This window comes from Mytilus edulis, chromosome 6 (genome assembly GCF_963676685.1).
Source record: "Mytilus edulis chromosome 6, xbMytEdul2.2, whole genome shotgun sequence".
NCBI classification, from domain to species: domain Eukaryota; kingdom Metazoa; phylum Mollusca; class Bivalvia; order Mytilida; family Mytilidae; genus Mytilus; species Mytilus edulis.
Window position 1 is genome coordinate 74247329 of NC_092349.1, and position 12925 is coordinate 74260253.

Consider the following 12925-nt stretch of genomic DNA (forward strand, 5'->3'; position numbering starts at 1 on the left):
TAATGTATAAATAAAGTTGCGATTATTTTTTAAGAAATAAAATAATAACGATTTAAAATACTGTATTTTTTTAATTCGTAAAATTCCCTTTTAGAAGATCTGCGATGTAACGTTATGCACAGCTTCTTGTCATGGAAGATAAGCCAGCACAATGAAGGGAGATAACTATTAATATATTTCAATAATTTTAATAGACTACAAATTTTGATATTTTTATTTCGTTACACTTTTGAACAAAAAATATTTTAAATAACCTCTTAATTCGTTTTATTTGAATATGTCAATAAAGTATTTATATCATATCAAGACACGCATTTAGATTCTAATGAAATATTGTCAATAAAAATGATTAAATCATAATTTCCGTACGCATATTAAATGATTTATTTAATTCACACTCTGTATTTCAATACACTTTGCAAGGTATTTACCTGACACACTTTTAGCGCCTTAAGTGAATTGATCCGTAAATTAGGTGAATTATATTGGTTTTCTATTTTTATACCTGGAGAAGTTGTTAGACAGGTTTTACAGCATAAATTCACACTTCAGTTATTTTAAATGACAACTAGTGTAAAGGACAGAAAGACTACGAATGGACTGATATTTTTGTTATTCAGGGCTTGGTTTTGGGGATCACTGGCAACTTGTTTTGGGATCTTACAGAAGGGAGAAGGGGGATTTCGGATTTGAGGGACCTTCCCTGATTGGACTGATATTGAAATTGCAAGGTAAGTTAACTTTGTTATTTTTTACCTGGAGAATTAATTCTGTTACCTAATTGATTTCTTTGGAATTTTCGAAGTTTATTTTCAAATCGGCTGTTTTGTTTTGAACTGTGAATGTGTAAAGAAATTAACTGTTATGTTTTGAATTTCGCAAGAACTTGTAATTAATGACAAAAAATATTTCATTCAAAACAAATATATGAAATGTTTCCTTATATTGGAAAAAAGAGAAAATACAAAAACCAAGTCGACACCCACCCGAAACTCTGCAACCATGCATGTCTGCACCCATTCCAATTCACATGTGGAATGGTTTCATAGTTATAATTAAGATCATTGTGGAATAACAAAAATGCACACATAATAGACAAATAAAAGTTCAAAAGAATAATATCTGCCAGATATTTATGTATTATGCATTTTGAAAATATGAGGGGCGATCCACCCTAAACATTACAAAATGCACAAAGAAAAAAATATTTAGATTTGTCTGTTACTATAGAAATTATAATAGGAATGTTGATTATTGTGCAAATTTAAAAAAAGAATCACAAAACGTCAGTGAACATTTACTTTTCCTTCAGTCTTGCAACGCGTGAAGAAAGAAAACAATCTATTTTTTGGGCGACAACTCGAAAACAATTTTTTTCTTTCAATTTTAGCTTAACATAAAGTGACAGCTTAGGGTGAAACAAACAATTTTTTTTCTCATGGTCAAAAACATTTTTTTCTCTCCAAAAACTGGAAACAACCTTTATTTCAAAAAAAAATCTATAGCCCCCCCCCCCCCCCCCCCCCCGCCGAAAATCAAATGGTTGCTGCCTAAATGGATCCGAATTTCGTGCATATTGACTTTCAAATAAGACTTAATAAGGTCTTGTACCATAGGTTTTATATTTGCAGAATTTGGTTCAAAGAGTAGCTTTTAACAGGTTAATTGTTTTAAAGGATTCATATTGAAATGAACGGTTTTTGGAGAACTCCCTGAAATGGTATATTTATAATATAATATACCGAAGAGGTTGTAAATTTACTGCACACAAACCATTATTTTGGATTTGTAGAAAAATATAAACGTGAAGGTGCAAATCTTTTGAATAAATGTCACGTTTTTTTGTTGGTAAACAACGTTAAATGATACAAAAATGACTAAAATCAGCTGCTTTTCCGTGGTCTCCCTCTTTGCGCATCTAATTCTGCTTGAGAAGAGAGAGAAGCAATCTTAACAGCATATTTTAATAAGATTGGTAATAGATTGGTTTATTTATGAAATTGATGCCATTTTGGAAAATTAAGAGTTTAAGAGGGCTAAATCTAACAAATTATTAATTTTCTGCGAAAAAATATGAACCAAAAGTTTCAATTTTCAATTCAAAACAAATTCCTGATTTAATATTTTAGCTGATCATACAAAATAATGCCATTTTCGGAATAAAATATAATTAGAGTTACAATACCCATTTTTTGGTGACCATTTAAAATCTGATGAAGATTTTAAAAAAATCGTTTGGTTTGGAATGGGGATGTTAAATATAATTCTGTGTAATGTGAAGAATGATGTAGAACCTTTAAACTGCCTTACTGAAGGGATAGTGAGTTGATGGCCTGTTACAACTAAACGAATTCCTCTATCCAAATTATCATATTTTCTCATAAGCAGGACGTTATTCCCGTTCTTTATCACATCCAGTATGACTTGAACCTACACATATAGTATTCAATGTTTAAATGTTCTCGTTTTGAATAAGCATATATATTTGCCACTGGGTGTTAAGCAAGAAACCATGTTTTGGACAGCCTCATGTAAATTAGAATGTAATTAATAGGTTAATCAACCCCCTTCTTCAGCATCGAGACGTACATGCAGTGATAGAAGCGTAAGAACATACTATATATACTAAGTAATAAGAACAGACCATGAAACAAGAACAATACTACATTCTATTTGTAAAACTGTATGAAACATACTTTCAAAGTAACCCAATCGTTTGCAGTTTGAAGTAGGCTTAGTGGTCTACAATAACTCCTCTTCAGCCCAGTTAAACTTAAAATAAGTATCTTATTCCTAAATTACTGAGGGATGATACTTTATGAATTTAAGTGGTTGTTGCATTCGCTTCAAAAAAGAAAAAGAGACAAACTTTCAATAAAATTTTAAACTCACTGTTAACAAGAAAACATATTAAGTATTCTAGCAAGTTTTTTGTTCCTGCTTGTATCATTTTTTTCATATTTTTTCTCCTTTCTTTCTTCCTTTTTGTGTGTATTGTGTCGATTATCAAACCAGTACGATACGAATGATAACCACAATGTGCGTGAAAAAAGTACAATTACATGCATGAGAAACCAATATGCACCATACATGTACCAAATTTGCAAGATTTATGAGATAAAATTAGACATATGACATGTATTTGCTAATGAGATCATTCATTTTAAATAACAAATTTTATAACCATATGTTACACTACGTATACGTATATGTATATATGCACATCGTTTTATGTAAATTTAAATTGTTTCAAAAAATGAGCGGTAAACATGTATGTTACTGGAATCTACAATACGGTTAAACCATCAAACAAACAAAAAACAGCAAAAAGGTCGCACAGAGGACACTTGCTTTTCAATGATCGACAAACATCTACGTATTCCTGGGTGTATGTGCAGTTGTGAACTAATCCAAAATGATACTACTGTTTCTCTATCAAAGAAATAAAAACTGGAAAATTAGAAACAATCTCGTGACTTTTCCCACTTTGTTGCTTACATCGGTCATAAAAGTGGAACACATAAACATTAAATTAGAGAAAAATGCCTTTGTCTGATTTTTGAATATCACATTAATTTCAGATGGCGTTATTGAAGGGTTTACTCATCCTCTGTATACTGAATGCTGTTTTAGGACAAGAAGACTGTCCAGCCACCACTACACCTTGTTTCTATGAGAACATCGGATTTTATCCGTCAGACAATAACCAAGCTAATGAACATTACTACATCGGTGGGTTATTTGGTGTCCATGAGATGCCAAATGATGCTTACTCTTGTTCTAGATCCGCAATACGAGACCGCGGAATAATAAATCTGCAGGCATTCCTATGGGGAATTCAAAATATTGGTAGTACCATATCTGTAGGGGGCGTTGCGTTAGATTCATGCTCGTCCTCAGATCAAAATATCGAGAACATTCTCAGCTTTGAAACATGTAAAGTAACACTTGGCGAGACCAACCCAGTATCGCCTAGAAATTTACTGGCATACGTTGGTCCAGACCGAAGTACACAAGTACCGGCAGTGTCTTCACTGTTGTATGAAATGAATAAAACCCATATCAGCCATGCCGCCACATCGCCTCGTTTACGTGATGGCGATAAAGATTCGTTTTTCTTACGAACTGTACCGACTGATGTAAAAGATGTCCTAATGATGAAAGAACTCCTGGGTAAATTAAATGCTAAGTATGTTATTGCTATCTACCAAGACGATGAGTATGGGATGGGATTGTTTGAGTCGTTCAATTCCACGATGTCTCAAGCTGGTGTGTGTATAGTCTACAAAGTAAAAATGACATCAACAAATATGGCTGAGATAGCTGCACAGCTCCGGACCAGAATCGCTACTAGATATGTCGCGTTGTTGATGACATCTGACAATGTTAAAATGCTTTTTGATTATCTGCGTTCAACATCTGTACCGTTTCCTATTGGTCAGTTTTCATTCATTGGAACATCATCGTGGGGAACTTTGACTGACGTCACAAGTGGTGGTGGTATAAGTGGTTATACAGTGCAGATTTCCGCGCCAACGTCGATAGAGAACGAAGTCAATCAATTTTACAGCTATTTAGAATCACTCAAACCAAGCCAAAACATGCGCAATCCTTGGTACGATAAGTGGTGGAGGTCCAAGGTCGACTGCCCCACGGGAATTCTAGCTGACTGCGAGGCCACCAAATCTTTAGTTGGGAAATCATATAGAGATGTCTATACTCCTTTTACTCTGATGGCCATTAAGGCGATAAAGAAAGGTATTGAAGCTGTGTCTCAGTCAGAGTGCGTTGGTTCAGCACAAGTCTTATGCTCCAATCTGTTGAATCAGCATAATAGAGGTCAGCTGATCAGAAATGCCATCATTTTAGCCACAGACAACAATGGACGCCGGTATTTCCAGGATAATGGTGAACTGGCTGATAATTTGGTCAACTTCAAAATTTATAAAATAGACAGTACCGGAAGTTATAATGTGGTAAGTTTTCCAAATAGCACATAAAAGCTCATTTCAAATTCAATTACGGTAAATATGTAACGTTGGAGTGTTTTACTTAAATTATAAAAAATAATACAAGTCTTTAATGAATAGTATGAATTCTCAAACGAAGAAACAGATAAAACAACACACATACAGATCTTATATAGTTAGTAACAAGTAGAAACATACAACTTATATGGTTAGTAACAAGTAGAAACATACAACTTATATAGTTAGTAACAAGCAGAAACATACAACTTATATGGTTAGTAACAAGCATTGACATACAACTTATATAGTAAGTAGCAAGCAGAAATGATAATTCTATAAACACTTAACCATACGGCTATATTTTTGTATAATTATACTATATAAATCCAATACAAAAAAATGTATAAAATATACATAGAAAGCAACATAATATGTTCAATGTATATACTAGCAGAAGCAACATATATATACAAAGTACAAAAAATGTATATACACATAGAAGCAAAAGATAAAAAAATATTGTTAGAAAAACCATCGAATAATGTAGCTGTTTAAAGAGTGTTACAATCATAGAATATATAAAATAATTTCTCTTTGCTATGTTTGATTAAAGCATAGTTAAAACTATGTATGCAACCGTTACATTTAACTTCGTTTTGTTGTCATATTTGGAATGTTTATCAAAGATATGTAAGGTTTCTTAAGACATATTACAAAAAACCTTCAAATTTTCAAATTTTCAATTTATTAAAATGCGTAGCTACGAATGTCCTCGAGTCTCAAGCTCTTGGTTTCCCGTATACTAGTATTTCTGTGCATGGTTTTATGTGTTTATGGGTTAATCTTATTGAAATTATACTTTTCAGTTTGCTAACTATGATGGAAATAACTTCATTCTATCTGGTGTAGCACCTGCCATAGATTCTCAATGTCCAAACTCTCCTTGTTTGGAATGTGGTGAGATGCCATCTTCGACACAACCAACTACCAAACCACCTACGACGACCACAGTAACCACAACAACCGACATAACCGAGGGAGGGAAATACACCCAAGTACTCATGTTGTCGACACAGGAATTTACAGGAGTGTATGCTGACCAACGAAGAGATATGTACGAATTAAGATTTGAACTAGGACAGAAATGGATTATTGCGTTGGGAGTTTTGGCGGGTGTTGGTCTGTTAGCTGTCCTTGTATTTGAAGTTTATATTTTATACAAGTTAATGGGAACGAAAACTGGACGTCAATGGAGAACATTATGGCTAGGACAGTTGCTTCTTTTTGGCATATTTTTATCCTACTTAACTCTATTTGCATATTTACCTATCCCAACCGACGCTACTTGCGGTATTACACGCTTTGGTGTAGGACTTTCATATTCAATTATGTTTGCTGTCCTTTTGGTTAAATTGATGGTCATTTTAACTTCAAAATCAAGCGAACAATCAATTTTAGCTGATGACATTGCATCTCCTAATTATCTTAAAGGCATCTATCAGTTTCTTATGTTTGTATTTGTCGTCGGTGTGCAGGTAGTAATTGACGCACAGTGGTTAATACTTGTTCCCCCAAGAGCAGTCAAGGTCATCACAAATAATGGAGACGAGGCTTGGGTGTGCAACCATTTCACATGGGAAGCAAAAACAGGATGGAGAGATATGAAGAACTTTGTTCGAACTGGCTTCGAAAATCATCTAATTTCTCTAGTTTACATTATGTTTCTAATATTGATGAATACTGTCGTGGCCATGAGAGCCCACGGAATTATAACTAATCATAGAGAAAGCATTTTTATTGGAATTGCGTCTGGTTTCTGTATTCCAATTTGGATTGCATGGGGTCTGGTAGCAGGACTCAACCGGGAACACGACGTATCACACGAGTTTACGGACGCCTGTATGGCATTTGGGTTGTTCATTACAGCTACCTTAGTTCTATTTTCGATGTTTCTACCAAAAGTCCGCCAACTTGTCAACATGGGCGTAGAAGGCATCTATCTGGAAGATGACAGGGAATCGTACTATGCACAGTCTGTTATCATGGCACCACCAAGCTATAAGAGCAGACCTAGCTCAGTAATATACGTCAATCATACAGATCCAGTTGTCCTTAGCAACGGCGATCCAAGTAAGAATTATCAATTTAAACAACAAAATTTAATAAATTACATGCGTCCGAAGATCTTTCATGGATTTAATTTATCAGCCGAACTGAAAGCCAATGAAAAACGAAACAGTTGGAGTGTTATATTTATTTGCCAAAATGTGTCTTAAAAGTAATAGCCGAATCCGACTTTGCCTGAAATAATTGAAACCTTGAACATAGCTGTGTTTAATAATTTCACAATTACTATTTATATATATCCGAGCGGTTGCCTATAACTGTTTACATCGTCCCTACATCTACTTCATTTGAACTTTGGTGGATAGTTGTCATATTTTCAATCACACCAAATCTCCTCATAATCATCTTCTATTTGAAATTTAACCATGGTGTCAGCATTCTGATTATTTAGTTTAAAGCTGACGTCCCTCTGTTATTGTGTACGTATATATGCCGACTTTGAATATTTTAACTAACTAACTTAGAACGTAACCCGAGAAAAAAGCCAACAGGTGTAATTATCCTCCGAAGAAATTAGAACAGATACATGTCAAACAGGTTGGATTGTCATATGGGAGAACATGCATCAACAAAATTTAACAAAATAGTACTTTGACCTAAAGTATAATGGTTTACTTTTACAAATTGTGACTTGGATGGAGAGTTATCTCATTGGCACTCGTACCACATCTTCTTAAATATAACTATAATTGTAATTCATAGAAAAATCGAATTTGCAAATACTTATTGAAATGACATTTTTACTTTTCACACTTCTACATTATAATACACAATATGTTAACAATTTGAAACAATTTCCAGATCATTTAAAACATCCTGGGAGCATGTATAGTGGTCACAGTGCTCCAGTTTATACGAAACGACCAGATGCAATGTATGCAACTGCAAGTAAAAGTCTAAAATTAACAAACGATTTATCTGGGAAACACCCACAACAACAAGAGAGGAAACGACCTCAATCAGAGGCAGGATATATGTACAGAAAAACCAGATCAGAAAGTGGAGGTACTGTAAGGAGTTTAAGAAGTGAGTATTTCTATGAGGGTCTGAATGGGGGTAATGTACAGAAAACGAATAATGGGCAAGGCATGCAAATTAGATGTCCCAAAAAATAAGAGTAGAATAATGTTTTCTGATATAATAAATAGAGATAAATGGCATGAAAGTTAAGCTGGAACATAACACCACAGGGAGATAACTCTGAACATTTTAGGTATACTCTATTGTTAAGGAAAAATTAAGCACCTGCATACGGGGTATATATCTCCCAATTGATACGATATTCCCGTGCTTGCATTTCCTATCATGATTTTCTTGATAGAGGGTTACTGCTCACAAGGAAGCTATTAAACCAAGAGTTCCAAATGGTGAAGTTGAAATCATCCCTTCGTAAATTTTACGGACGCCATCACGAGTTGGTTGACCGTTATGGAATAACCGTTTCACAAATGATATCGGATATGTTCCTTACGTCGTAACTACAATCCCCTTCCCTTTCATGAATGTGACCTACCGAATTAGGCTATTTACCGGATTTGTAATCACATAAGCAACACGACGGGTGCCACATGTGGAGCAGGATCTGCTTACCCTTCCGGAGCACCTGAGATCACCCCTAGTTTTTGGTGGTGTTCGTGTTGTTTATTTTTTAGTTTCTATGTTGTGTCATGTGTACTATTGTTTTTCTGTTTGACTTTTTCATTTTTAGCCATGGCGTTGTAAGTTTGTTTTAGATTTATGAGTTTGACTGTCCCTTTGGTTTCTTTCGTCCCTCTTTTATCAAAATAAGTGTTTGTAAAATTGCTATTTATCCAAGTTTTTTTTTGTGAAAATCTGTGGTTCAAGTTGTTTGAAATTATATGTTATTGTTAAAGGGTCAAAGTAAATACTTTTGGTCAAGATTTTATTTTGGTAACACTTTAGGGAATACAGTAATACATATTCTTCCTAATATATACTCAGAAACATTGATAGCATTTTGAGTTTAAGCTTGTGTTAAGTTACCTCGTGTGTTCTGGCCTGGTCCACTTTTTATGGCTAACTGAAGACCTACTCCTACACACACAAGTGTAAGCCAAGTATAAATATCTTAGAAAGAATTTGATACGTAACGAAGTTTTTCATGGATCATTGTCATATTTACTTACAAAACTTTCGTTTCTACCCATGATCTCTATAAAAAAGGTCTCATCCTGCCATACAAGGACCACTTTACAAAATATAGTTCTAGAATAATTAACTATAAAATTAAAAACGAGAACCGCACAACCAAAATCACGCTACAGACTACAGATAATTTCAATGTTTCGTAGAAAAATACAACAAAGCGGGAGCCTCACTTCATCTTGTTACTAAAACTCAGAAAAGGAAATATTTTGACACTTTGTAGAAAAGAACACGGGTATACGTAATTGAGACAATACCAAACGACAACATTGTCAAGATGTCTTTTTTGTGTTCTACAAATCTAGACAGTTGTTTGTTGGTTTTACATTATGCCAGGCTCTTAATAGTTATCAAAGGTACCAGACTTATAATTTAATACGTCAGACGCGCGTTTCATCTACATAAGACTCATCAGTGACGCTCATCATCCAGTGTCTAAATGTAAATAATTTCAACAGAACTATAGCTACGCTAGATTAACTTGATGTTTTAATCATTTCTTAAAAGTATGAAATCGTTTAGGATCGTTTAGTTAAACTTTCTAAGTACTGTGTTTTCTTATTAAAATAAATTGAGGCATATACATTTGTACTTTATCATGCAGACATATTGAAAAATAACTAAATGTATTGTGCAACATACATTCATATTTTTTGTTCATTCACAGAATCACGTTCACAGACAGATCTTGGTGCTCTTTGAGTTTTACATGCCAGTAACCATGTGATATTCGTAGCCAATCATTTTCACGATATACATGTGAACTTTGATTCACTTCCAGTTCACCAGATAAAACTGAATGAGAATGTGATATTACTTTTTCAATGATTATTATAGACATTTGTGTGCAATTATAATTTTGTGAAACCAATTCCATATATTGCACATTGTCCGAATATTAACCAATCAAAATGACATGCTGCATATCCATGTAGTTTGCAAGTAAGCATGTCAGCAAACAAGTGTCACCAATATTGGCGGAATGTGATATTATAAACATAGCATTTTTTTTTGGGGGGAGGGGGTCTTAGCGTTCATGAATGTATTGTTTGATTTATATTTACTCCATTATTGTTGCCTTCAATTTCAGTTTTTTCTAAGGAAATTGAAATAAAAGAAAATTTGAAAAACGAAAATCAGCCACCAAATGAAATATTTACTAGGTGTAGTTTAACATACATTCTATTTATCTGACAGACATATGTTACAGAATACACTTGTATAAAATTTAGAATGAAATGGGGAATGTGTCAAAGAGACCACAGCCAGACCAAAGAGCATGCACGAATATTACACGTGCATCGATAGAACTTGCAAAGTTGTCATTCATCTGTTTAATATTACAATTATTGAACCGTTTGACAACCAGTAAAAGAAGAAGATAATATATTAAGGTACTTAGAACATGTACACTCGTCTAATATAGCGTATACACAGGTTTTTCGTTCACCAAAGCCTGTGACTTGGTAGGAACAAAAACACTGGTGGTTGGTTTTGGCTAAGGAAAAAAGCACTTACGTAAATTCAAAACAATAATTTGTTAGCTGATTTGTCTTGTGGTCTGTCAGGTTAAACAGCTTTAAAACATAAAACAGTTCATTATTTTTTTGTTATGTTAGCCATATTTCGTATATGAATTTTTAAGACGTGTCTCATTATTGTAGCGAGAGGGATATTACTAAGTGTATTGAGAGCTTGCCGTATATTTTTATTATGACAATATAGTGTGTTTGTATTAATATTTATATGTATATTAAATACACTTGTACATAAAATTTACATATAATTGAAATGTCTTTCTTATTAAAGTGCTACAATCCAGTGTGTAAAAATGTCTCTTAGTTCCTCGAGCTCCATAGTAAAGCGTTTCATTTTTCAGTTGAATACACCGTCGCCACATGTACATGTATTTCCTTGAATGATTGTGCTCTTTGAACCCTTATATTCGAACTTTAAGGGCACTGAATTACGACCCTCCAGGTGACTCGAGAAAAGACCTCTGTGGGATATTTCATGGTAATAAAGTATTGTCTGATCGAATGAATATTCTTATCAAATAAAAGTAGAGTTCAGTTTTGACATTAAGAGATTACAAATTGAGTTCGGTTCAGATATTGTGAGTGTATTTTAAGTTCGGTTAAAAACATTGAGAGTGCAAGTTCCCTCCGTTAGTCGCAGATATTGAGAATGCCAGTCGAGTTCCATTCAGATATTGAGAGTGCTAGTCTTATTTCGTTAACACAACGAGAGTGCAAAATGAGCTTGGTTCATGTTTGATTGTATTACTTGTTCTTAAAAAGTCTACCAGCTTTATAATTTTTTTTATTAACAATTCAAAGACGAGATCAAAACTGCAATGTGATCACACTGCAAAAGAAAATTATTTAGCATTCGAATTGACTCAATTATCTCTTATTGATTATAATAGTAGTTACAATTTTAAATACTTCGTTTTTTATGACATGTCATACTGTGTTGATTTGTCTTTTGAAAATTGTGGGGGAAAAGTAAAATCACAAAAATACTGAACTCCGAGGAAAATTCAAATGGAAAGTCTAATAAAAATGGCAAAATCAAAAGCTCAGACACATCAAACGAATGGACAAGAACTGTCATATTGTATGCGCACACATTTAACAACGCATAATTTGGTAGTATGTACACAGAATTTCTGATTTTATACCATGCACGATATTGAACTATAATTGATAATTGAGAGTGTATACGTACCATCAGGTTGGTATATTGAATAATGTATTACTGTGATGTCAATTTATATGTATACAAGCGTTTCAGCTAGACAGTAAACCTCGCTTGACACTGACAGACATCAGTGGCGATCAAAACAGATCAAGACCAAATCAAATACAAAGGTGAATATTTTGGGGTTTTCTTCCCTTGGAGAATATAAGAAAAGGTTTCATTTTCACAATATTCACAAAATTCAATTAAAATGTTTTGTTAATCTCTCACCTCTCTCGGAAAACATCGTAGTGTCATCAACATTAAATAGCATAATTATTTAAAAAAAAATTACTGCCATCTCGTGTTCAAGGTCATCACCAATAGAGCTAAAGTCAACAATAGTAAGCCGCTGTTCAAAAGTCATAAATCGATGAAGGTTCATCATAACCTTTTGGCTAATATACCACATTTACACCACAAATTTTACTCTGAGTACAGACAAACCTGTGCACCTGAAAAAGTGTTTAGGCATGGCAGGATCTAGATAATTAAGTTTTATATGCATTTCATGATTCAGAAAATTATAAACTTTTCTGGATTTTGCTGTTCATTTTTATCTCACCTGGCCCAACATGGTCATTTGCCCCTTTATTCATCTTGTAACAGTATTAAAACATTTGACTTTTCTACTCTTTACACAAATATTCCACATTCCAAACTAAAAGACAAATTGAAAGAGTTGGTATTACTTTGCTTCATAAAAAAGAATGGCCAACGTACAAACAAGTATCTTGTCTTAGGGAGAGATAAATCCTACTTTGTAAAGAATCACACTGATTCAAACAAAAAATTCTCTGAAACTGATATTATCAAGATGCTTGATTTCTTGATTGACAACATATTTGTTACGTTCGGAGGACGTGTTTTTCAACAGACTGTCGGCATTCCAATGGGAACAAACTGTGCCCCTCTACTTG

General features: G+C 33.7%; 1 protein-coding gene across 1 annotated transcript; it reads left to right on the forward strand.

Annotated features, from left to right (window-relative positions):
- The first annotated feature begins 487 nt into the window (after window positions 1-487).
- Window positions 488-11095, forward strand: LOC139528401 (metabotropic glutamate receptor 3-like). Its single transcript, XM_071324378.1, has 5 exons — window positions 488-731; window positions 3582-4976; window positions 5837-7100; window positions 7899-8123; window positions 9931-11095. Exons 2-5 carry the CDS (start codon window positions 3582-3584, stop codon window positions 9963-9965), a joined length of 2919 nt encoding a protein of 972 aa, XP_071180479.1. The 5' UTR covers window positions 488-731; the 3' UTR covers window positions 9966-11095.
- Window positions 11096-12925: the final 1830 nt, after the last annotated feature.